This window comes from Urocampus carinirostris, chromosome 3, assembly GCF_059441175.1.
Source record: "Urocampus carinirostris isolate Australia breed hairy pipefish chromosome 3, RoL_Ucar_1.0, whole genome shotgun sequence".
Lineage (NCBI taxonomy): Eukaryota > Metazoa > Chordata > Actinopteri > Syngnathiformes > Syngnathidae > Urocampus > Urocampus carinirostris.
The window spans coordinates 52,486,430-52,513,032 of record NC_142351.1 but is presented as its reverse complement, the minus strand read 5'-3'; the positions used below and the strand labels follow the sequence as shown (position 1 = coordinate 52,513,032).

General features: G+C 40.8%; 2 protein-coding genes across 8 annotated transcripts in view; one reads left to right on the top strand and one right to left on the bottom strand.

Moving 5' to 3' along the window:
* ormdl2 (ORMDL sphingolipid biosynthesis regulator 2) overlaps positions 1-26,603 on the bottom strand; it is a 32,387-nt gene that overhangs the window by 3,006 nt on the left and 2,778 nt on the right. For 3 of the 7 annotated variants that reach the window (XM_088332393.1, XM_088332388.1, XM_088332389.1), the window contains exon 2: positions 1,816-1,989. In XM_088332393.1, coding sequence (XP_088188519.1) covers positions 1,816-1,989 — 174 coding nt within the window. The other 4 variants (XM_088332390.1, XM_088332391.1, XM_088332394.1 and 1 more) reach the window with 4 other exon arrangements.
* hnf4a (hepatocyte nuclear factor 4, alpha) overlaps positions 18,908-26,603 on the top strand; it is a 28,135-nt gene continuing 20,439 nt past the window's right edge. The window contains exon 1 of the mRNA XM_088332386.1: positions 18,908-19,184. Coding sequence (XP_088188512.1) covers positions 19,145-19,184 — 40 coding nt within the window. The 5' untranslated portion in view covers positions 18,908-19,144. The remainder of the gene's footprint in view (positions 19,185-26,603) is intronic.

Here is a 26,603-nt window from a genome sequence, read left to right as displayed (position 1 = left end):
GTCGACTCGTGAAACGACAAAAACTCCCTAGTGGCTCAAGAACAGTGCGGCCCTGTTCCAACACAAAGATTTGGTAAGATTGCAAAACCTGTCAACACTTAATTCTTTTAAAGCTGTTCTACAAGGAAGGCAGGGTAGTAGTTTAGGTGTATAATCATGATTTTGAAGTACATTACTGTGGTCTACTTTGCGCTTCATATTTGCCTCTGTGTAGGTTTAAAACAATTCTGCAATCAATTATCCTTGGATCACATATTGCTGCGAGCAAGGGCCAGCTGAGCACATTTTTTTGCCAGGCCTGACGACTGTTTTCTGACATTCTGTCCGCTAAAAGAGAACTGCACTTGTGTGGTTGCGAACCATTATCCCCAGTCGCCTATTTCTGTTCACACTTTTGACAGGCCCCTTGTCTCTTTGTTGTTGTCATTAGTGCATTTCCGGCTTAAATTAATTACTCCAATGGCCCCATTGCATTATCCCCAATACCATTTTGCCGGGAACGGGCACAAGGCACTTTTGTCAGGCGGTGTGCCATTCTGGCTGCTAAATCGTGCCATCCTAGCCTGCCAAAAATGGACCGCACCATTTTTGCCGCGATACGTTTTCCTATCAATATTACTGCAAGCAGTGGCCAGCAGAGCACATGTTTTAAAAAGGGAAGCAGGGCTATAATTTCAATTTTTGCATATTGCATATTTTGGTCCCCAATGACCGCGATAAAGAGGTATTACAGTACCGTAAATTCCAGACTATAAGCCGCTACTTTTTTCCCAAACGTTCAACCCTGCGGCTTATTCAGTGATGTGGCCAATTTATGTAATTTTTCTAACAGCCGCCAGCGGCGCTCAAGTTCAGGGCACATAACGCAGCTTACAAGCTTAACGCAATCGAGCAGTCCAATAAAGAAGGAAACAGAGCTACTGCACGCACTTTGCCTTGCGAGTTTTTTGAAAGATAATAATAAGGGAGCGTGGGACGACGTCTATATGGCAGTCTTTTTCCCATTCTAAAGGAGGACAACTTTGATGACGACAGTTATAGGGAGGAAGATGAGAACGGTTACCAGGATTTTTACATGTACGGTATGTTTTTTTTAACAGACCCGTTAAGTGTATTGCGAGCGTGTTGTTAGTAGGGTTTTGCTACCCTTCACAGAAACGGTTTGGGATGAAAGTTATATTATTATTAAAGCTTTGAAAACTCTCTCTGTGTACCGTCTTTCTTTGTAAATATGTGTAACCATGTATAATATGTATTTGCAACTGTATATTTTTGTAATGTATTTATTTGTATTTATTTTGGACACTTATTCTGATAAGTCTTGCACTGACCAATTAAAACAAAGGAGCGTAACAGACGCGGCGGATGACGGGAAGTGGGGACCGGTAAAGGTGACTGTTTGTGGACACGACAGACAAAAGTGGATATATATTTTTCCCACCCTTACCTTTGGAAATATACACTTTTCTTCCTTGGATTACTTTTAACGGGACCTGGACTCTGCAGGTCCGCATCATATGTTAAGTACCGGTATCATTTTCTGTTCATTTTGCCGGCTGTGGTTGTTGAACTGAATATATTATGCCCAGTTAACATCGCGGGACTCAAAGTAGTGTTTCGGTTAATTTTGTGTTCGTGTTGCAGGTTTTAATGTGGGCGCACGCGGCTTATACACAGGTGCGGCTTGTGTAAGTACAAAAGCGGTTATCCTCTTAAAATGTGGTGGGTGCTGCTTATAATCAGGTGCGGTCTATAGTCCGGAATTTACGGTAGTCTTTTTCACAAACGCATGCATTTGCATTGCGAGTAGCTGACCATGTTGTGGATGATGTTGGTGAGTGTCCAGACAAGCGGCACGCTGAAAAAAGGAATGCTGAGCAGGACCACGTGCAACGCGACGGTAAGCAGCAGGTAAGCCAACCAGATGCCACGACTGTTCATCACCTGCGTGTTGGGGTTCACCTCGCTGTGAGCAACGCCCACGTTCATCTATGAAAACAAGTGTTTCAAAACAAAATATATTCTTGGTTAAAACATAGTCCACGAGCCCATTATCCATCCATTATCTTCATCGCTTATCCTCAGTAGGGTCGCGTAGGTGCTGGAGCCCATCCCAGCTATCTTCAGGCAGTGGGCAGAGGACACCCTGAACCAGTTGCCAGCCAGTCGCAGGGCACACAGAGACATCTCACTCGCTCATTCGCACCTAGAGACAATTTGGACTGGCCAATTAACCTAACATGCATGTTTTGGGAATGTGGGAAGAAACCGGAGTGCCCGGCGGAAACCCACAAAGGGACCTGGAGAACATGCAAACTCCACACAGGAAGGTTCGATCTCATGACCTTAGAACTGTGCCACACACGCACTAACCACTTCACTTCCGCACTGCCGTAGTCCACAGGCCAGCAATCAAAAATTTTCCAATAGCCATTATAGACTATAAAACAAAACTGTACAGAGCAGCAAAAATAAATAAATAAAAAAACAGCCTTACATAAGAATTTTTGAAGAAATAAAGTGAATCATACGTAAAGCTGCCAAATATTGAAAATAATATTTCAGAATGGATAGACTTTTCAGATTTTTCTTCATAGTCACATTTAAGAACACCTTGTTTAAGTCCAAATTGGATCTTGGACAAATAGAAACCACACCACACCTGCCATTACTGCAAGTCTCCAGAAGATGACACTAATGCACTATAGATACCCAAGCAACATTCAACATTATCAATCCAAAAATGAGCATTGCTTGATTTATTACGATTTTTGATAGTTTGCCAAAAGACCCCCCCAAAAAAATCATATTTCGCTATTTGCTATTAACCGGGAGTAGTGAACAACGGAAGATTCAGGGTATTTGCTAGCAATGTGTTTATTTTAAACATTTTTACAGCAATGACAAAAAATTGAAGGTAGGGTGCGTCGTTTGAGTTGTTACTAAAAAGAACACTATTACGTATCTGTAACAATGCCCAACTGAGTTCAAAGAGCCCTTATAACTTTTTCAACCACAGCCATCTGTTTTCATCTTACGTTTACCAAAAGAAGAGTTTATTGGAGTGCGTCTACGAAATTCACGCGCAACATAAGGAGCATAACAGAGGCTGCAATGATTACACAAGCCAGAAGATGGGCGCAGTGAGTATAAAAGCTACAACTTTTTACAGCTCATTTAAACGTGTTTATTTAGTTATTGCCCTCCTAAAGGAACCAGATTTAAAAACATATTGCCCCCACGCTTCTTCTTTTACTGTTTACAAATATGTTTGAAAACGCCGCAGAGAGCCACTGTAGTGGCAAGAAAGAGCCTCATGAGGCTCCAGAGCCCATTGAATAACATACGTTTACTATCAAAAATTCACTTCTGGTTGTGTTAGCTTAAAAAAAAGATTTAAGTGACGTAAAAAGTCCGAGGGACCACAAAGGAGTCACTTCAAGCGACAGGAAAATGACTCCGCCCGTCCGAGCTCTTGCACTGACCAAAACAAGCACTCCGTCGGCGAATTCCCCAGTTAGTGTGCTCTCAAAACTTTCACAAGAAAAAAAAACGTCGATTGTAATCTGCTCTTACGGCGTTTAAGAGGAGGACCAATCACGTTATAAAACAACCACAACAAAAAAAGCAGGTTCTGAACGCGCCGTTAGTCGACCTGCGGACTGCATGCTAGCAGGCTAAAGTTTAACTCCAATGTGTAAGTTAGAGTTTATAGTATAATGAATACGGTGGAAAACAGTATCAAAGGTCTGTGGAACGCAATCAATTTGGCTTACTCTTGTAAATGAGTTTTCCCCAACTTTACCTTGGCGTGTTGTAGTTGCTGACCAGGAAATAGCTCGTTTCGTTCCGACCCCGCCCACTTGGGCTGTCCCTTATTCTCTGTCAAACGCCGCATTCTCACGCAAACAATACTAAAGTGTATATTAAATCCCCACTGTTTAAAATTATTTCCCTGCAATTCCCAAAAAAACACCTATCATCATCATCATCATCATCGTTTCAAGAGAGATATTTGAGTCCTGTCGTTTGCTCAATTTGGGAATGACGGCACTGTTAACAATTCCTCCTGCTGACCACCAGGTAGAGCCAAATTGAATATCAGTCGAGTTTTGGGGGCCCTTTATAAATTTAGGACAGTACCATATGTGTAAGGCAGTTTTTCTCATGAATATTATAATTATGCATAATTTATGCTAACGATCTTTTTTCTCAACGAGATGAGAACAAAATTCTTCCTTATCGTATTTACATGTACGTGAGCCATGAGTTGCTCACACAAAAGGTCAAAACATATTTTTATTAATCACACTTCTTTATACTCTGGACAGCCGCCTGGTGAGTCTGTCTTCATTTGACATCTATTTATTTAGGTTTTTATGTATTTCAAATGGAACCATTTTATTGGATTATTTATGCATTTTTAATTTTGAATGGAACCAATTTATTGACTTATTTGTGTAACTTATTTTAAATCAGTGATTTTTTATTTTTGAAGTAACCATTATATTTTGTATCCATCTAGTTAATTATTCATTTAAATACATAAATCATTTGAATATAAGACATATACGAAACGAAGTCCTTTATTGGACAAAGTACCTTTGATTCTTCGATATGTCACAAAAGCAAAGGATGCAACGTCATTGTCACAAAGGTTGTTTTTCAACAATAATCTGAAAGCTCCATATGATGCAATGTGAATTGTACAACGTGATACTCAACATTTTGGAACAAAATATTTTTTTCCCAGTGATTTAGAATCTGGTCTCAGTATTATTAGTGTCAATAAATTTGTTCAAACCAAAACAAAACAAAATTGTGAATATGCTTGATTTCTGTTAAGATTGTCGAGAAGGGTTGTTAAAACCACACATTGTTTGTTTGCTGTTATTAGTGTCAATAAATTTGTTCAAACCAAAAAATTGTTACATGTTGCTGCCCACCAATGCCAAAATCCGGCTCATCTTTGAAGAGGGTGATGACTCTTTACACCGAAAAACAAGGGTGACAAGATGATGAAGGCGCTGTACCTGAGTCATAACCATGGAAACCTCTTGCGCCTTAACTCTGAAAAGACCAAAATGTTAGTTATTGGTCCATCTAAATGCCGTGACTTGTTCTCAAAAACTGCTCTGAACATTGACAAATGTAAGATCACCCAGAGTAACTCAGTTAAAAATTTAGGTGTCATATTTGACCCCGATCTGTCCTTTCAAACTCATGTGAACAATATTACTAGAACAGCTTTCTTCCATCTTCACAACATTGCCAAAATTCGTCCTATGCTGTCTCAGTCAGATGCGGGGATTATAATTCACGCGTTTGTTACTTCCCGTCTCGATCACAGTAATGCACTACTCTCCTGTCTCCCCAAGCGCAAAATCAAGAGCCTTCAGCTGATACAAAATGCTGCAGCGAGGCTTTTAACTAAGACAAGAAAGTTTGTACACATTACCCCGATTTTAGCTAACCTGCATTGGCTACCTGTTAGCTTAAGATGTGATTTTAAGGTTCTCTTGGTATTATACAAAATCATGCATGGACTTGCTCCCTCATATCTTTCAGATTTAATTTCCCCCTATGTTCCAGTCCGGAGCCTTCGCTCAGAAAAGGCTGGTCTACTAGTGATCCCAAGAGGCAAGAAGAGATCCGCAGGTTTGAGAGCGTTCTCCATCCGGGCTCCGGTGCTGTGGAATGCTCTTCCCCCTGAGATTTGATCTGCAACCTCAGTGGAACTGTTTAAATCTAAGCTTTATGTTGATAACATGTGTATAATTTGCCCTCGCGTAGGTTTTAGATGAGGGGATGGTGTCATAATAGTCTGTAATAATATTTTGCAATAGCCTTTGATTTGTGCAGCCCTTTGAGACTCTTTGTGATTAAGGGCTATACAAATAAACTTGACTTGACTTGACTCCTATATTTCATGTGGGGTAGAAAATCCCTTACCAAAAATAGTATTTTATATGAGTGGTTCATAAACTGCGAGTCAAGGTGCGTGTTGATGACATAAGCAGTGACGTTTGAAGACGCTGCCACCATAACTATTCAGTTGTACTTTGTAGGTAAATATAAACATGCACACCCTTCCAGAAATGTTGCTGGTAGACAGAGGGCGACATCGTGAGTGAAGGAAGAACAGTCAGCAAATAGAAGATATTGTATTCCGTGATAAGCTTTTGATATGTAGCGGAGTAACGCACCATGTCGTAACGACAGTTAAGTTCCAAAAATTAGGGAATAAAGCTTTACAGTACTCGTTGCCTTGAAAAGTAATTGCCTTTTAAGAGCGAGTTTCTTTCTAACGTTTTAGTCCGAAAACTGTTTGCAAACATTTTTGCTTATTTATCTGTTCATCCTGGATTGCCTTGTCTAGTCTCGTTAACAATTTTAACCACATTTTTATCAATGACAATAGAGACAATTCTAATTCTAATACAGAGAAGGACACAGCAAGATATTGCGACTTGTTCAGTTGTATATTTGGTGGTCGATCACTGTTTGTACCAGCTCAATGCACTTTCCTGTTCAAGTATCCGACACATATCTGCGCCATAAAACTGGGGCCTGATGCGTTTTTTATGGCCGAAAATGCTCGATGAGGCAATTGGCGGTCTCTCATATATGCTGTGCGCACACAAAAATATGCCGTTTTTGTTTTGCTGCTGACACAACATGCAGTATGTATGTCAAAGTATAGTTCAATCTTTTGTACAATGGGATCCCGCATTTGTTTTGACGGCAGAGTAAAGTGTTGGTCCTGGCGTTGCCCCTCAAACCCTTACAAGTACTGGAAAAAAGGTTGTTTTAACGGAGTAGCAAACTTTTGTATGTGTCAGACAATTTGAGATTGCGAATTGCGTACGATTTATGTAACAAAACAAGGGCCTTCTAGTGTGCAGCGAGACCATGCCTGGTGTGCTGCAGGAAAATCAAATTAAGATTGAACTGAAAAAAAACAATGAAATAAATCAAATGGTAGTAAGAGCACATCATTTTGATGATTTTATTCATTAGTTTCTTATTTTAAGTTTTTTATTTTTCATTTTTCTAGAAGATCAAGATATCATCCATGTCTTTATCCTGTCATTGTTAAAATGAAATGAAATGAAATGATCTGCATTTATATAGCGCTTTTCAAGTCAATGACTTCCCAAAGCGCTTTACAATGTGCTCCACATTTTTCCAATAGCAGCTTTGCTGCCATGTAAGGCGCTAACCTGCTTATTGGGAGTATTAGGGGTTCAGTGTCTTACCCAAGGACACTTCGACATGTAACACGGACGAGTCGGGATTCGAACTGGGATCCCTTGATCCCAAGACGAGCGCTCTACCTCCTGAGCTACTGCCGCCCCGTTCTTAGACTAATTTTCTCCGTGGAGGATCTGCTCGTGCGATGTATTTCATCCCCCTTTTTCGCAATGCAACCTGAGTGCCCAGACTGCTGATTCCGGGTGGATAAAATACAAAATTATGGGTTTGCTTCAGGGTTGGGCTTGGGCGGCCTCGGGCTTTCAGACCCACAGGTCTGGCCTGGTCGGGCTGGATTTTAAGGGCCCGATTTTACCTCTAATCCCTGGTTTAAACAGCACATTCCTTTAACTCAATGAGAGGTGGCCTTTTTTCTATATTTAGGTCGCTGCTCATACAACCCCTAGCAAAAACTATGGAATCATCAGTCTTGGACAAGTACTCACTCCGACATCATATTCTGTAGAAAAAAAACTCAGATCACAAACGTGAAACGGTCGTAAGGTCATTCCAAAGTGCAATATATTGGGATTCAGAAACACTAAAAGAAATTAAGAAGAAACATTGCAATGGTCGGTAATTGTTACTTTTATGGAGCAAGTGCTGGTAAAAAAATATGGAATCACTCCATTCTGGAATCGTGAAAAACAGACAAATAACAATCAAAACATATCACTATGATTTAGTTGCACCAGCTTCGGCTTTTATGACAACTTGCAGTCTCTGAGGCATAGACTTGATGAGTGGCAAACAGTATTCTTCATCAATCTGGTGCCAACTCTCTTTGATTGCAGTTGTCAGGTCATCATTTGCATGTCGGAGCCTTGCTGTGGACAATTATTTTCAATTTCCACTACATGTTTTCGATTGGGTACAGATCTGGGCTATTTGCAGGCCTGGCGTTGACTGGTTGCATCTTTCTCCAAGAAATGCTTTCAGAGTTTTTGCTCTGTGGCATGATACATTGTCATTAGGGAAAATGAATTCATCATCCGGAAACATTTTTTCGATTGAAGGGATAAAAAAGCTGTCCAAAATTTCAAAGTAAACTTGTGCATTTATTGTAATTTGACCAAAGCCATCTCCCCAGTGACTATGCCTGACATGCAGTCACATACCACTAAGGACTGTGGGAATTTGGATGTTTTCTTTGAAAATCTCACCGGAACGGCACCAAACAAAACTTCCAGCATCATTACCTTGTTCAATGCAGATTCCTGACTAACCTTCATCCAGTCATCCACAGTCCATGATTGCCTCTCCTTAACCCATTGCAGTCTTATTTTTTGTGTTTAAGCGTCAACGATGGTTTCCTTTTAGCTTTCCTATATGAAAATCCCATTTCCTTTAGGCGATTTTAACAGTTCTGTCACATACATTGACTCCAACGTCCTCCCATTTTCTCTTCATTTGTCTTGTTGTGCATTTTCTGTTTTCAAGACATATGGCCATTAGTTGTTTGTCTATAACGCCTACATGTCTTCCTTGGCCTACCAGTTCGCTTGACATCAACAACATTCCCATTCTTTTTGTTCTTGGTCCAAATCTTGCATACACCCGACTGAAAACAGCCCACATCTTTGGCAACCATACAAGTAGAGTTACCTTCTTCAAGAAGTTTGACTATCCTGTCTTTGGTCTCAAGAGGCGCCTCTCTTGTTGGAGCAATGATTCTGGCCAATCTACTTAGTTCCAGAGCCCTCCAAGGTGTGAATAAATACAGTGTTTTTAACTGCTGACCAACGAGCAAACTCCATCTAAGCCAGGTCCACAAATAAGTAAGGGAAATTGACTGGGTGTGTCCTTAATTTCTACTTAAAATGCAACGATTCCATGTTTTTTTTCTCAGAATTGAGTGATTCTACATTTATTTCCCTGCACTTGTTGTATAAAAGTAACATTTACTGACCATTGCAACATTATTTCTTAATTCATTTTAGTATTTCTGAATGCCAAATTGTTGCACTTTGGAATGACCTTACAATTGTTTAATTTTTGTGGTGATTCCATACTTTTTTTGAGGGGTTCTAATTAGTGTGGGATGGTTGTTCCTAAAGTCAGATCTAGACCGTTATTGACGCACAGGCAGACACAGGCTGAAAAGGGGCGAAGCAACTGCTTATCCAATCAGAATACAGAACACAATGCACGATAAATGTGTGTAGTAGCAGAATCATGAAAAGTTAGCCGCGATACGGCAAGAAATTACTGTAAAAACAAAATAGACCTGTTTCCCTGATTCACGCATTTTTGAACGATTTCTGTGAGCGAAAATGGAAAGCAACTTAACGAGCTAGCGATTTGTGATGTGGCGTGGTGATGAGAAAAAACGGCGAGGACATTATAATTTGATGTCTGTTTGAGTTTCTATCATCAGGTCTCCATGGTAACAGCCGCTATATAGATGGCTGTCCATACGAGGCTGGTTACTGTTTAACCTCCCCACCCACATTTGCCCAGATTAGGAAAATCAATAAGATAAGAGCGGCCGCACCGGCCTAACCTTCCAGCAACACCCCGCTTGTTCGCTGGCTCACACGCCCGTCGCCAAACCCTCACATTTGCTGCAGAGAGGCGACCAAATCGGGACCGAGCACGAGTCTTCCTCGAGGACAACATGGTCAACGTGCAAACCAGCTCAAGCTCGGAATCGTCGTTTGGTGAGTGCCGGCTTCCTCCACGGCTTTTTATTTTTGCGTTTCTTGCTGCTCCTTCGAGCAGAGTAGGCCTGGCTTTTTCACACGGCGCTTATCGGGGAGGCGTGGCCCAAATACAGTCGCCACTCGCTGACGAGGCCTACCTACTTAGGCCGGCCTTTCAGATGATGAGTGTGATTATCAACGGGCGTGTGCAGTCAATTCTCTTCTTTCTGGAATGTAAACATAATCTATCTATCTAATCTACATAATCTAAACTACTTTATAAATCCTTATTTGTGTGTGTGCGTATGTATGTGACTTATAGGCCCCAAAACGGCTGAACCAATTTTCAGGAAATATTACACAGTTGTACTTTAGGCCTCTGCGAGTGTGATTGAGGTCTATACAATTACACATGACTTGAATTTTCAGCTAGGTTTCATATCATGGCACCCCCAATAAATACCCCCAAAATAATCAACGTCTGCTTTCTTGTGGTCTGGTCTCGTGGGGTCTCTAACATTCTCTAGTGGTAAAATTCGGTACTGCAGGTCCCGGCCACTGACCACATGCTCAGCAGCCTGACCCACCTGCCCGGCAACGCTGAGCCATTTTGTTTGTTTCATAAACGTGATTGTATAATAACACAAAGATAAATGTCCTAGTGACGTACAGTCAGGATAGGTAGGTGAGGCAGGGCCTCGCCTGTCACCCGGGAAAAACACAAATAAATATATATTTTATGGGTTGTATTTATTGAGTGTTCAAGTTCTTTTTCATTTACCTTGAAGGTTTACCTATCCATGATGTTTGTATTAAAAAGGAGCTCATTTGTAAGTTAATGTAAAACAAGAAAACTTTTTTTTTCCAAAATATGTTTGTCAGGGGTCATTAATCTTTTTGAAGCTGAGAGCTACTTTTTGTTACTGTTTGGCACCGAGGGGCACCATTTCTAAAATAACAACATTTTGTTGTTACTATGTTATTACCAGGTTGTAATTACTCAAAGTTACCACGACTACTAAAAGATTGTGTCAGTTAGAAATCCAATTTACAAGAAAATCGCAATGACCCATCACTGGTGAGCTTCTATCAAAAATCTACAGAATTTTCAGGTGTTCATAGAGGTTTATACTGTATATTGCTTTCTTCCTCTGTCAATCAAATTATGAGTAAGATGTAGGTTGTCAATCTGATTCTAAGGTTATTTAGAAATGACGAGCAGAGGCCTAAATAGGTGCAACGCAATGAAAAAGTCTGGAGGCTCAGTCCAAAACAATATCATGTCGAGCCACTTTAACCAAAGATAAAGATACAATTGGATCCAAACAATTTTTTTCATGACTAATACAAAATTATACATTTCTAAAAGTACGTTTCTATTATTGAAAACAAAAGTGATGTTAATACTTTAAAGGGATACTGTGTAATAGTTGACCACTAGATGTTACTGAATTGTGTAGTGCAACCAAAAACTAGTGCTAAAAAGCACATGGGACAATACAAACTATGTAAACTCAAAGTGACTTAAGCGCAACATTTTGGTCCCAGCCTTTATCAAAGATTTTTATTGTTATTTTGGTAGTACCCTTGGAAAAAAGATGACTCCCTCCTAATGCATATAAATATAAATATAAATATAAATATAAATATAAATATAAATATAAATATAAATATATGAGGGCAGCACTCTGGCGCAGTGGTTAGCGCGTGTGCGGCACAGTTCTGAGGTCGCGAGGTCGAACCTTCCTGTGTGGAGTTTGCATGTTCTCCCCGTCCGGTTTCCTCCCACATCCCAGAAACATGCATGTCAGACTAATCTGCCAGTCCAAACTGGTCCTAGGTGTGAATAGGTGAGTGAGTTGTCTGTCTCTGTGTGCCCTGCGGCTGTCTGGCAACCAGTTCAGGGTGTCCCCTGCCCACTGCCCGAAGAAGGCTGGGATGGGCTCCAGCACCCCCGCGACCCTGCTGAGGATAAGCGGTGCAGATAATGGATGGATGGATGGATAGATATATAAATTGTTTTTTTTTTTCCTATGAACAAACTTATAATCACTAGGAGACGCTAAATGATTCACACTGTTCCCTTAAACTTTGTGAATGTACACAACTGTTCAGTAACCTTCACCTTAAAACAACACTTATCAGCCTGCTTATTGAAAATCTTTATTTAAATTTTAATTTATTTTTGAATGCTAGTATTTTAGTACTGTCATTTCAGTTTATTTTTTGCTATTTGTAAGCTGTCCTTACCTGACTTTTACTGGCAGCTCCATGCAAATGACATGCAAAAGTCCAAGAGTTCAATTAGTGCTGATTTTTGGAAAGCAAACGATCAAAGAAAAAGTTCATGAAACACACCATTTTCCTTCTCATTTATTCGCCAAGCCTTTTGTGAGGCTAACTGTACCAGCAAGACGACAATGTTGACAGCTCCCTTCTTATGAGACTCATGCTATGTAAAATAAATGCACTTTTCTCAACCCATGAGTATTTTATAAATTGCATGTTTATATGATTCATATATTTTTGCTTATTACTTTTTTTAATGACTGTTTTTTTAACCACTAGGAGGCACTAAATAACACAAGTTAGAGGTGACCGAGGACACAAATCTCAAACGTCATTCTATTAAATGATCTTAGGGAGCTAAACTTCAGTTTATGCATACATTTAATAGGAAAGTGGCAAATGGTATTGAGTGAATTTAGTGTCATGTTTTCTAACACACAGACGCAGGCACACCCAAACTATTTGTTCATTTTTAGAGGGAATACTGCTTGCAGTAACTGAACTGACATGAATTTGACCTTCTCTTTTTTAGTTTTTATGTACATCCGAAGCTTTCGTTGTCCGCGGTTTGGTCTGTGGCTGCTTTTTGAAAACATTTGTGGGAACTTGGGACATTTATGTTCCTATTGCATTCTTTAGCAGCAGTAAGCTTCTTTATGACCTGGATTGGATCAGAATATGCTTCTTTGTACAAAACAGATACTTATTCCAGACAGGACAAGTGCAAAAGCGCTGTTCTTGTACAAACTCTAAATACAGTATATTATCAAGACGCTTTAGTCCGAAATGGTGCCCGAGGGGAACCAGGCAGCACGCAGACCTGTCCTGAAAATAGCTCAACAGTGACAAAACATAGTGATTTTAAAGGAAATTTGATTTCTAACTGGCATGAAAAATGTATTGACATGATCATTGTTTTTAAAAACAATGCTTTAGTGGTTGACAGTATTTATTTTAACCTTCTAATAATTCCAAACTGGTTATAACATAATAATGTTGTAACAACATAGTAATAGCACAAGTTGCTATTTTACAAATGCAATTCAGGCTAATTAGTCACAAAAACGTAGCTCATAGGTTAAAAAAAGGTTGGTGACCCCTGCTTTAGTTATTCTTCGGGCATTTTTTGATTTTTTTCTGTATTATATATATATATATCCGGCGCAGTGGTTAGCGCTTGTGCGGCACAGTTCATGTCATGGGAACCTGTCGTGGGTTCAAATCCAGCTCCAGACTTCCTGTGCGGAGTTTGTATGTTCTCCCCGTGCTTGCGTGGGTTTCCTCCGGGCACTCCGGTTTCCTCCCACGCTCCAAAAACATGCATATCAGGTGAATTGGCCGGTCCAAATTGTCCCTAGGTGTGAATGAGCGAATGAGTTGTCTGTGCCTGTGTGCCCTGCGATTGGCTGGCAACCAGTTCAGGGTGTCCCCCGCCCACTGCCCGATGATTGCTGGGATGGGCTCCAGCCCCCCCGCGACCCTAATGAGGATAAGCGGTACGGCTGATGAGATGAGATGAGATATATATATATATATATATATATATATATATATATATATATATATATATATATATCACTTTCAAGGTTTTATGTCTATTTATTTTCTTGCTTACTTGTGTCCAAAATCAGACAGAAGAATCTGACTCTAACAATAAAAAGATATATAAAAGCCCGCTAGAAAAAGTTCAGAGACCCTATAGAAAAAAAAAAAACAATATCAAGTTCCTGGAACAAAATAAACAATCTAATAAACAAGAGTAAATCATTCATCTACGTTAGGAAGTTAAACTTGAGATGGTCTACCACAAAAGAGAAGTCACCTCATTTATCACAGGACATGCTGCAGCTAACTTAGTAATTTTGATAGTAGGCCCATATAGCTGATATAGATACATACAGCCAGCATGTGTTGCGTACATTATAAGGCTCATATGAGTCCTTTATTTTTTGCGGCTCCTGACGATTTTTCTTTAATTTTATTTTAATTTTCCGTCCAATGCGGCTCTTTTAACATTTTGGGTTACCAACCCCTGCCTTAGGCCTTCCAGATGGTACTGGCTCCACCAACTCGAAATCTGGTTATCTAAACCAACAGTTTTAACATCAATTATTTTATGTTTAATGGCCTGTAGAACTGATTGGGATCACCACCTGATACATTTCTGATCCTGGCAATAATGGCTGGATTTTGATATGCTTGAATATGAAAGCACATGGCGGCGCAGTGGTTAGCGCGTGTGCGGCACAGTTCTGAGGTCGTGGGAACCTCCTGCGTGGGTTCAAATCCAGCTACCGGCCATACTGTGCGGAGTTTGTATGTTCTCCCCGTGCTTGCGTGGGTTTCCCCCGGGCACTCCGGTTTCCTCCCACATTCCAAAGACATGCATTTCAGATGAATTGGCCGGTCCAAATTGTCCCTAGGTGTGACTGAGCGAGTGAGTTGTCTGTCCCCGTGTGCCCTGCGATTGGCTGGCAACCAGTTCAGGGTGTCCACTGCCCACTGCCCGGAGATGGCTGGGATGGGCTCCAGCCCCCCCGCGACCCTAAAAGGATAAGCGGTACAGCTAATGAGATGAGATGAGATATCTGGAAGCAACAAAACCAGGAGAAAAGAAATGAAGCAATCAGACAGACAATTTGGAATGATCGAAAAAGTATTAATAAACAAAATGTAATTAACATCACATTATTTGGATATCTTTTAGGCCAGTAGAGAACGCCTTGCAGGCCCTGCCAACCCACCACTGCCAGCAATTATACTTGACTTGAGATGTCAGAGATAAATAACGGCTTCAAAACAGGTTTTTTTAAGACTTAAACGGAGACTGAGGGTGTGTTCATAGACAACTGGAATGACCTCAACTTTGTTGCCAGAAGGAACTAAGAGTGGACTTTTGAAACTTGTCTCCGTTCAAGTCTGGTTCCTGTCCTTCGCTCTTCAATGCACGGTAGCCAGAAAAAAATCTTCAATTACAGACAGAAGCTGCCTGCAGACTTGCTTAGAAAGAAAATGAGAGCAACACCCCAAAACGAATTTTCTGGGAATGACGTATTTAAACATGTTGACAGAAAGATGTGAAAATAATGCATGTGCTTGAACGCACTTGGGCTTGGTTTGACTTTGTTGACAGGGTTTGGGTGTGATTGTGAGTCATCGAGGCGAGTGAAAGCGAGGCCGGTATGCAGGCCAAGCCGCTTCCCACGTGCACTTTGTGGTTCAACATTTTCAAACCGCCACAATGTCAACATGGCCACAACATACTTATCAAGTCTCCCGATTTAAATGCTTAATTCCAGTCTCCCGCCACCAAATTAATTTCTCCCGATTTCCAGATGGCCTCCCGAAAAAAGAAATGATCGCACTTTGAGGACTCAATCTTCCGTTTGTTTATGCATACACCGAGTTAGCGGTTCGGTGATACAGGCTAGCTTGCCCAAACTCAACTGCGACGTTCAAGCCGTGAGGTCATTCATTGCTGCACATGTAATTTTGAAAGCAAAATGGCAGAAGCAAACCAAGCTAAAAAACGGAAATATGATCGCAAATATCAGGCTAGATGGCAAAAAGACTTTCCTTTTTTTCGTAACAGTGATAAAAGATCACACACAGAGGAATAAACGGTGTGAAAAAAACATGTGAACACTTCTCAGCATACTTAACAATGCCACGAACCAGGACAGGAAACAGGATTGAGAACCCAATCGCGTAACGTTACTCACAATTTATTGGGGAGAAGAAGAATGCGCGCAAATTCGATCCGGGGATCGATGGTCGCGGAAGTTGGTTGAAATCAAACAGATCGGGACAGAAATAAAACAGGATCAAACACAGGCAAATTCACAGGACTTGGCATCTCACACAGAGTCTAGCAGAAGTTTCGCAGACGCTCTGACACAAGGCAACTCGCAAGACCGCGTTTAAGTAGTCCGGCAGCAATCTGTCAATGCGTTTCAGCTGGTGTCAGTGGGTGGGGCCAATTGGGCGCCGTGGCAACCATGACAGAATCTGGCGCCACACGGCGGGGATCAATTGGGCACCATGGCAACCATGACAAACAATCTAGAAATCGCAGAATTACCTCTTTTATAACAAGTTCAAAGGATGACATCTCCACACAAGTGATGACGGCAGAGCTGATGTTTGCTTCTTTCATAGCTGTGGCACCGCGGAGGGGGTGTGGCAGCTCGGGGAAAAATCTCCCGATTTCAAAATGCTGAAACTTAATAAGTATGCCACAACTACCTGACGCCCGCAAAAAACTCTACACACAAGAAAGCTGACAGGAAGCCCAATTTGCATCTTAATTAGATCACAACTCTATAAACCCCTTTCTGTGTTTGCAAACAAATGTGACGAAGCCTAGCTCCGTGCGGATTGTTAAGGCGGAAATGTGGATTACATGACAGTTTATCGCAACCGGTTGACAGAAAAAGATTGTGGATCATCGATAGTATCTCAAATAAGCACAAAGTATGTGCAAGCAGCAAGACAGCGATTGTATTTTAGTGATCAAAGTAAACAAAAACAAAAAGAATCAGCGAGCTACTTTGCAGAGTTTTGTGTGTGACTTTTTCACCTCATTAACAATGCGGGTCCAAATCGGGCAAGGAATGAGTCAAATACTTTTTTTATCCCAGCATGTTAAATAAACGGAAAAGAAAGTAGTTCAGATGAGCAGTTGATATCTAGAGTGGCTTAGTTCACACGACGGTCTGACTCTGTGTGCCCTGTGACTGGCTGGCAACCAGATCAGGGTGTCCCTTGCCACTGTCCAAAGAGAGCTTGGATGGGCTCCAGCACCCCTGCGATCCTACTGAGGACAAGCGGTGCAGATAATGGATGGATAGAAGGATAGTTCACACATTAGTTACATTTTTACTTTCATTGGCTTGCACTCGCCTTAAATACATTGTTTGTGTTAGTGGGATAATAATAATGATAATGACAAGTAATCAATATTAATAATGACTAGAAATATAATAATGTATTATTATTAAATATATATTAGTATGTATTACCACTACTACTACGACAAATATTATATATTATATATTATATATTATATATTATATATTATTGTTATTGTTAGGATGATTCATTATTAATATTATCGTTATTATTATTATTATTAAGATAAGAACTTCTAGCTAGCACCAGTACAGTAGTAGCAAACTTACAATCTATAGTCGGCATTGTTAGTATTTAGCATTTCTCCAAAACATATACTACTAACAATTACTAAGGCATTCAGCGTATAAGTACAGTGGGACCTCGCTACTTCGCGGTTCGACGTTCGCGGATTCAGAGCTTCGCGGTCTGTAATGGTAAAAAAAAAAAATAATAATAAGTTGTTTTTTTTTTTTTTTTGAAGGGGCGTCGCTACTTTGCGATTTTCACTTTTTGCGGGAATCCCCCTTGGCCGACGACCCTAGCACGGCGCGCCGTTCTCGTTTCCCGGCGCGCGGTTTTGGTGCGGCTTTCGCTTCACCGCCCCCCCCTAACCCCACAGGTCCCCCCAGCTACCCCTTTCCCCCGCGGCCGTCTGTCCGTCGGCCGGAGCCATCGAGGGCCGTGGAGTGCAGAATCAACCATTCTTCATTAACAATGAACTACAATCAAAAAAACAAGACTATGGACGGCTACCACACCATTCATCAATAATATCTTTTTGCAGAAAATATCAAAACCTGAAATAACAGCAACAAAGCAGAAGGCACACACACACACACCCACGCACACACACGCGCACATACACGCACACTTCTGAAAAATATTTGCCATCAGTAAATGGTTTTCTGTTCTTTGCTATGCAATGAGCAATGTGATAACTTGCTTCGGTGGTGGTGTTTTTAGCGGTGATAAAGGTTTTCAGGGTCTGTGTTTGTTGGCCATACCTGGACACAGCGCGTTTTAATCTCTCCGTCTTGTCAGACTCATCCTTGAATTCATGTTCAAGTTTCGTCTCGTAACGACGTTTAACACTTGCTGTGCGAGGTACAAGGCATAGTGCACAAACAGCACGGTCATTTTTTGCACAAAGGCCCATTCGTCTGTCCACGCTGGCTGGAAAGAACGAGATGTTTTTGCTAGAGGAGCCGTCATGATTCGTTCATTTATCGCGCGCGTGTGTTTCGTTGGCTGGTTTTAAAACACAGATCTCTCCTCTGAGAGGCGCCGTGCAAACACACACTGACACACAAAGCAGAGAAAGAGGGGCGCTACTGTAAACAGGGTGCGCAACTGAAAATGTCTACATTTCAGGTAAAAATGTGCATTTCAAAAAAATAATCATCATTATTTTGCCGTGCGCTCGCTTGCCACTGGTTAACCCCTTGCGTGCAACTGCTGGCACGCGTGTCATAGGTTGCCGACCCCTTGTACAGAGAGTTTTGTTGCCAGTAAAATGTGTACACTGAAATTCTTGTCTAGTGGTGCTCTTATGAAGAGGTACCACTTGACTATTATTTGGCATTTTTTTTATTGCTATTTGTAGGGCGTCCTTGCTTGACCTTTCCTGGCAGTTCTAGCAAATGACGTACAAAAGTCCAAGAACTTAATTAGTGCAGATTTTTGGAAAGCCAACGAGCGCCCTCCCTAAGTGAAGCCGCAAAGCAGCAACAATGAGCCATGCGCGCGTAAGCAAACTGCGCAAGCTTTTGTGGGGTTGCGGCAAAGCGGATTACGAGGCTTGCGGATCTCATCTCGCATTTTGCACAAACGGCGTCCGGGTTCTCAACTTCTCTCCAGATCGCGTCTCATGCCGACCCGCTAGCAAGCGAGGCTCTTCGACGGGCCCTGCGCTGCTCGACCGGACACCGTCCAGCCCATTTTCCAATGGGATGCAACAGCGGCGGTTGTGAGAGGATTAGAACGCCTCGTGGCTCAGGCAAGCCGTGGCTTCCGGTACCAGACCTGCGTCCGATCTCAGTGCTTTGGCCCTTTTGGGCCGGCTAGGCATGTTGGGCCAGCGCAGGACGTCGCGTTTCTCCACCTCAGGTAAAGCACTGAGGGCTCGGCTTTCCGTCGGGGCCTCCGTGCCCAACAGGGCCTTACCCACCTACACTATCGCTTTCCGCATTATACTACCAGTTTTCGCCCCTTAAAAGTGGGTCGTGTCCTGTGAGGAGTGCTTAAAAAGTCTAAGTTAGAGTATTTTCTCTATTAAGTATGTATTAACAATGCCCAACTGAGTTCAAAGAGATTTTATAATTTTTTTCCACCACGCCTATCTGGTTTTATCTTATTTTTAGCAAAGCTGCTCTGGAACGCGCAACAGATAAGATGGAAGGAAAGGTGGGCAGGAGTGAAAGTGGGAGAGTGACTTTATGCTCGTCATTGCTGTTTTTTTTGTTAGTGAAGCATGAGAATGATAAATGCAAAAAAGGCCTGTTTCAAGTAAAGTCCAAACTCTGACCCGAACCCCTAAAAAGATTAAATGAATAGTTTACTCGAGTGTGTCTAAGAAATGCACGTACTTGCAGTCACTGAGGCTGCAATGATGACTTTAAGCAAGGAGATAGCGGCAGGGAGTCACAGGATTTCAAATTCTGGACAGCACCGTTAAGTAGGTGTTTAAAATGTTGAAGTGAGTTCAAAAGAAACGTATTCATTAAATTCTATTGCTTTTTAATCTTAATGTTATCAGAGCTGTTCAGAGTAAAACGCATTAGGGTTGAGGAAAGTGGGCTGGCAGGGGACTGGAGAGTGACTTCATTCTTGTCCCTGCAGATTTTTTTTTTCAGTGTACCATAAAAATGGTGAAAGTAAGAAAAGGTCTGCTTCTAGTAAAGTCCCAACACCAACAGAATCCCCAAGAAAGATGACAATAACTCAAGTGCTTCTAGGAAATGCACGTACTTGCAGGCACATCATGAACGTGCTGACTAAGGCTGCAATAACGACTTTAAGCCAGGAGATGGCGACAGAGAATAACAAAGTTTTAAATTATGTACAGCTCCTTTAAAACGCCCACATCTCGTTCAAATTTTAAGAACAACAGCAAAATCTTTACTCAAGCCTAGAAATGTATTCTGCAGCTGCTTTATTTTGTAACAAGGCTAAGTAATTGAGCACGACTAAACCGCTCCAACAGTCAAATTAGATTTCCGTTTTTGTAAATGTTTGCCACCTCTGGTTTTAAACAAGCATGTGATGTTTTTTTTTTAATATTTTGGTGACGGGTTGTGTTTTGCACGCACAGAGTGCGTGATCGGGGGAAACATGATAATGTTGTTATCATAACTTATTTCCTGCCTATTGCCCAATCCCAATTTACGGTATTTCTTCAAAAAATACAAACGTATACATAACTGTTGATAAAATAAAAACGTACAATTTTATCAATATTTAATTTTCTATAAAGTAATGTTTTGCCAATGTAGCACTGTGAGACTCTTTGTGATTAAGGGCTATACAAATAAACATGATTTAATGTTCAAAAGGGGCAGCACGGCGGCGCAGTGGTTAGCGCTTGTGCGGCACAGTTCATGTCATGGGAACCTGTCGTGGGTTCAAATCCAGCTCCAGAGTTTGTATGTTCTCCCCGTGCTTGCGTGGGTTTCCTCCGGGCACTCCGGTTTCCTCCCACGTTCCAAAAACATGCATTTCAGGTGAATTGGCCGGTCCAAATTGTCCCTAGGTGTGAATGAACGAATGAGTTGTCTGTCCCTGTGTGCCCTGCGATTGGCTGGCAACCAGTTCAGGGTATCCCCTGCCCACTGCCCGGAGATGGCTGGGATGGGCTCCAGCTCCCCCGCGACCCTAATGAGGATAAGCGGTATGGCTAATGAGATGAGATGAGATAATGTTCAAAAGATGGCATGTGACTCGTCTATGAGTTGTGTATTTTTTTAACCACAAGATGGCAGCACAGTCTTCACCGATGGTGCCTCTTGTCAGTTGCCTATGGAATGCTCAGAGGCGACATAAGTGCTCACACTTTCACTTTGAGTACAAAAGCTCCATTGTACCTGGCTAAAAAGAGGAGATACACACAGACAAAAAACAACAAACGAAATATCAGTTTACCTGTTTCCTCTCTGGAATAACTTTTCCATTTTCCATGGATAACCTCATGTGCAACCCATTCTCAAGGTTTCATAATTGTCCTCGTGTTTTTTTTTAGATTATAGATTTTAATTTCCTTGGGGAAATTCCTTTCCATCGACTTTACAAAAGGGAAACTACAAAATTATATTGTAATACACCAGCTCAGTAGCCTAGATGGTAAGGCGCCCGCTTTGAGACTGGGAGGTCGGTGGTTCGCGCCCCGGCCGAGTCATTCCTAAGACTTAAAAAGTGGTCGGCGGCGCCCTCTCTTGGCTGCGGCTGCATCGGCTCGCTACAACGGGTCAGGTGCAATCGACATTTCGTTCTGTGTACATTGTTACACAGAATGACAATACAAGGAAATTATTATTATTATTATTATTACATTAGCTATGGTGGAGGAATTTGAATTAATGGAACGGCAGCGAGCTCTTCCGATGTTTTTCTGTTGGTAAAAAATATATATGGGTACCGGTATATGGTAATAAGTTAACAGAAAACACTTTACCATTTCAATTCAAAGGATAGTTATACAAAGATTTTGATATAGATGAAAACCTATTTACTTATGTTAAGGAATTGAAAATTGTATTTACCTTCCCAGCAGATTGTCAGGCTTTACACTAAACTCCTAAAACTCCTATAAAGTAGCTTCACTACACACATTTTAATTCGGCTACTAAAACATCCCAAAAAATCCTCCTAAGCAAAGCACTTGTCTCTCCAACTTTGTTGATGACAAGGTCATTGTCTTTAAACATGAGAATTTCCTTTTCAGGTTACATCAGCATGGTGACAGTGAGCTTCTTGGCCTAGTTTTCACACATTTTAAAGCAGAGAAACTCCGTTCACGTGCAACCCGAGTACAGGAAAAGGTCAACAGAAACTTATATGCGAGCTCAATGACATGGCAGACATCCTGTGAGGTTATTTTGTGAGATAACCTACTTTTTATTCTTTTATATTTCTTGTTTTCTTTTTTTTTCTTTTTTTACCCTAAATTTTTTCCTCTTTTTCCTACTTTTTATTCCTTTTTCTCATTTATCTTGTATTCTTTTGATTCTTTCAGCCTTTAATTATTTTTCCCTTCATTATTGTTTCTTCCTTTTTTCTCTCTTTTTTGCCTTTACTTTTTTTTCTTCCGTTGATTCTTTTTCCATTGTTGTCCTGTTTCTTTTTTTTTTTGCTTTATTTTTCCCCCATAAGTAATTTTGTGCACAAGGTTACATACATTTTTTAAAAATATATGGATAGAAGGAACAAAAACAATCTGAAGAGGCTTTTGGGAGCTGAATTAGCTGGCTGTTTTCAGTGCGCTGAGCCGAAATAGCCGCTTCTCGAAAAAGAGATGGAATTCCCATCACTACAAGCTATTCGAGCGTGAGGAGCCACCCAGTAAAGGCAATTAACTGCCTAATTCTGCTAACACAAAGCACAACACACACAGGGGACACAGAGATGACAGGAAAAAGGGAATGATTGATAACAGTCCTTCTTTTAATGCAGTTCTTTTCCTTTTACTGGCTTTTGTGTCTCCACCTATCAGACCTTTCTGCCCTCCATCGACCTGACTCATATCATTCGCTGTTCTGTGTGTATATTACTGCGACAAAAAAGTGTTGATAGGCCAAACCCACTTGAAATTTGGGAGGATAGAATTCCCCCAGATAGTAAACTTACCTCATCTGTTGCGCTGAATGTGGCCAAATAGCTGATTAAAGAATGATAAGTTTAGATAGTGCAAGTGATATGTTGAAATTATTTTTCTCATTAAGCCAGCCGTTCTTCCCGATTGGTCATTGCCCTCTTCTGTAGGTTTCAGATCTGGGGACGTTTTAAGTCAAGTCATTTTTATTTGTGACGCCCTTAATCATAAGGAGTCTCAAAGGGTTGCACAGCCTATTTGCAAACTACCGACTATTATCACACCCATCCCCTGATCTAAACCCTACATTGGGGTAAGGAAACTCAAAAACTTCAATATTAGGAAAATGAAGAAACCTTGAGAAGGGACCACACATGAGATAATCCCCCTTCCAAGAAGACCAAACAATAAAAATAAAAGTAAAATATAAAATAATTAGTATAATAATAAGTATAATATGAAATTAAAAATAAAATCAAAATGATACCCTGTAGGCTTCACCTGCTATTGGTAAAAATGGAAACCAGCACTATCTGTTTCATATGGGGGAGCAAACCCCCCTAAAAATGGCCCGGGGAGGGCTGGGCGCCACCAGGCTGTAATTGCCCAAAACACCCCACAGGAAGTGGTGCCCCTACAACTCGGGCTGTTAAGGGATCTGTGAGCCGTGAATTATAGAAAACAGTGCATAACAAAAACAAAACTATCTACGAGTGGATCAAGAGCATATTACCTGGAGGGATTATTATTTGACAATGTTTTTTTTGTTGTTGTTGCTGAACTTTTTTTTTTTTTTTCCCCGTTTTTTTCTTTTCGTCCCAGTGAAATCCCCCTTTGTCAGCCCCCACTCACTAATTTTAATGGTGGTCTGTGCAGCCCTTTGAGACTTTTTGTGATTAAGAGCTACACAAATAAATGTGCATTATTAAATATAGACTCTATATAGTAAGACTACTTGGGTCTCAGCACATAACATTCCCACCTGCCTGTGTGAAGCACTCCATCAAATTCTTGTTGCCAGTGTTGCTCCTAACTAAAATCCATTTATTTATGAACGTTTTAGATGACAACCTTAAAAATGTCAGGACCAGAACGAAGACAGGACCCACTGGCGTGCGTTTCTCCTAGTTTTATTAGGAAGAAGGGAAAGGGTAGTATACACGATCCGTAGAACATTGATCGTGGGGAGCAGGTTACTCAGTCATGGAAGTGTCGAGAGCGGGGAAAAACAGATTGATGGCCGGGACGGGGGGAGCAAAAACGTAGTCAAGTTCAGAAAAGGGGTCGGAGCCGGGAATCAAACAGGAATCAGGACAGGAGAGAGTCAGGGTCGAAAGGCTTGCCTAGCGTGAGCTGAGGTTCGCAGACGGTCTGACCAAGGGTGACAGGAAGACTGGGGTTTGAAAAGAGACAATCAGCCAATCAGCGTCCGAGGCAGTTGGCGCCAAAGAAGCAGACTCAGGTGCCTTGCATCAGTAATCATGACAAAAAATGCCCCTTATTTACATCATTTTGAAAAAAAAAATCACATACTTGACATTATTTGGATAAATATACTAGAGTTTCTTTGGGTATTATATCTTTTACAAATCACTGGAAATAATATTATGAGTTTGAAATTTAATTTCTTTGTTTTTTAAATTTTCCTTTGTGGGGTAAAATTATGCTTTCTTGTTTTGATTATGAATATGCCTTTACCGCAAGGGAAAATATTGAAAAGGGGTAGTCACTAAGAAGATTCAGTTTCTATTCCTATTCCCTTCGGATACATGTTTCAGTATGTACTGTATCATTGTATTGCTTTTGTTGATTAATGGTTGATTTTTTTTTTGTATTTGTGTGCATGTTTGTGTTCTGTGCCTAAATAAAAAGCCACAAACAAACCACAATTGTGAGACATGGATCTTATAAACCGTAAGGGTTTTGAACATTCATTCATTGTCTGCGCCGCTTATACTCAGTGGGGTCACGGGTCTGCCGGAGCCCATCCTAGCGTTCTTCGGGCAGTGGGCAGGGGACACCCTGAATTGGTTGTCAGCCAGTCGCAGGGCACACAGTGACAGACAACTCACTCGCCCACTCACACCTTGGGACAATTTGGACCGACCAATTAACCTGACATGCATGCCTTTAAAATGTGGGAAGAAACTTAAGTGCCACGCAGGCAGCTGGAATTGAACCCTGGACCTCCGCACTGTGCACGGTAACCACCCAGCCGTATTGGCGGGGTATCATAATATGCATGATTCAAAGTAGTTGCATTGAGTTAGTTCACCGCTAGATTGCACTAACGATTCTTTAGGATGAAGTACAAATGATTTAAAAAACAAAAATCCAAGTACAGATTGTAAGTCCTTTAGATAGGCCAAAGTAAAATTCAGCTCTTTAGGTCGCGTTTATTTTATTTTAATTTAGTTGTTTTAAATGAGATGGTCACAAGGAATTACAACTTGTTAGGATTTCGCTGTAATTTTGGGGTTTAGAGTATTTTAACCTGTTTTTCAAGTTTTACTGCATTTGTATCTTGTTTTTCTAGAAAAATAAATAAATAGTTCTCTCAAAGTGCCAGTAGAGGAAATATTTCTTATTACAATGTAACCCTGTTACTGTATTAATATTATTATTTTTACCCCCTCGCACTACCCTTCACCTTCTTATATCTGTCCAGGGCTGGGCAACTGAAACATTTAGTTTTACTTGCTGAACAGGACGCGTGCAGTAATGGTTTAATGTTTGGTTTAGTTTCGTCGCAATTTTTTTCCCTTTTCTATTTGGGTATTTACGGATCTATTATAAATATTTTTCTTTTGCCTTCTGTTTTGGTATTTCACAGGTTTTATTGTTTGGGGGGGATGCTTCTTTATGGAATATTAAGTTTTTATTATCTATTTTTTTCTTTGCAACAGGGAGAAAAACAAAAACACAATTGTGTGTTATGTTAAATGATTTTTTTTCTATCCATGAAAAAAATATATTTTTATTTTTATTTAAAATAAGAAAATAACCAAATCAGCAAAATTGTGTGCAAGGTTTTTTCCATTTTTTTTATATGTTAATCTTTTTGCAGTGGAATGATAAAAGGATCAAACAAATTAAGTTATTAACCACATTTTTCCTGTAGCACTTCCCCATGAACACATAATTAGTACATAAAAAGAAAAAAAGCAATATAAGGCAATTTCCAGTGGCACACTAGACCAGGTCTCACAGCACGCTAGTGTACTCCGGAACAATGGTTGAAAAAACACTGATGTGAATCAAATGTAAAATTAAAAGGAACAATACATCAAATTTCCGCCAAGTGTTTATTCTGTGTACTTAAGGGAGTGGCATGCAGAGGGTGGGCCAAACTGTGGAGGCCTCAAACATTCATCAGAAGGATGTCGGGCACTTGAATGTTTGCAGAAGACATTTGAGCAATAGTGGGGCGTTGGGGACTGTAAAGCCTTCTCTGTTGACCTAAAAATATCTGAATCATGTGATGTAATTATATTTTGTCCATGAATACTAATTAATTCATTCCCGAACAGCTTCCTTTCATTTATTTCCCCCCTGGTTGCGCTGCTTCCAGATGTGTGCTTTCATATTTAAGCATTTGACCATTCACATTCAGCCATTACTCGTTGCCTGGCTCAGATATCTACCCGCAGGGTTTCAATAACAATTCTGAAGGCCCTTGTAGCATATCATGGGTGTTGATAATGCTGTTGGTTGAGATTTTT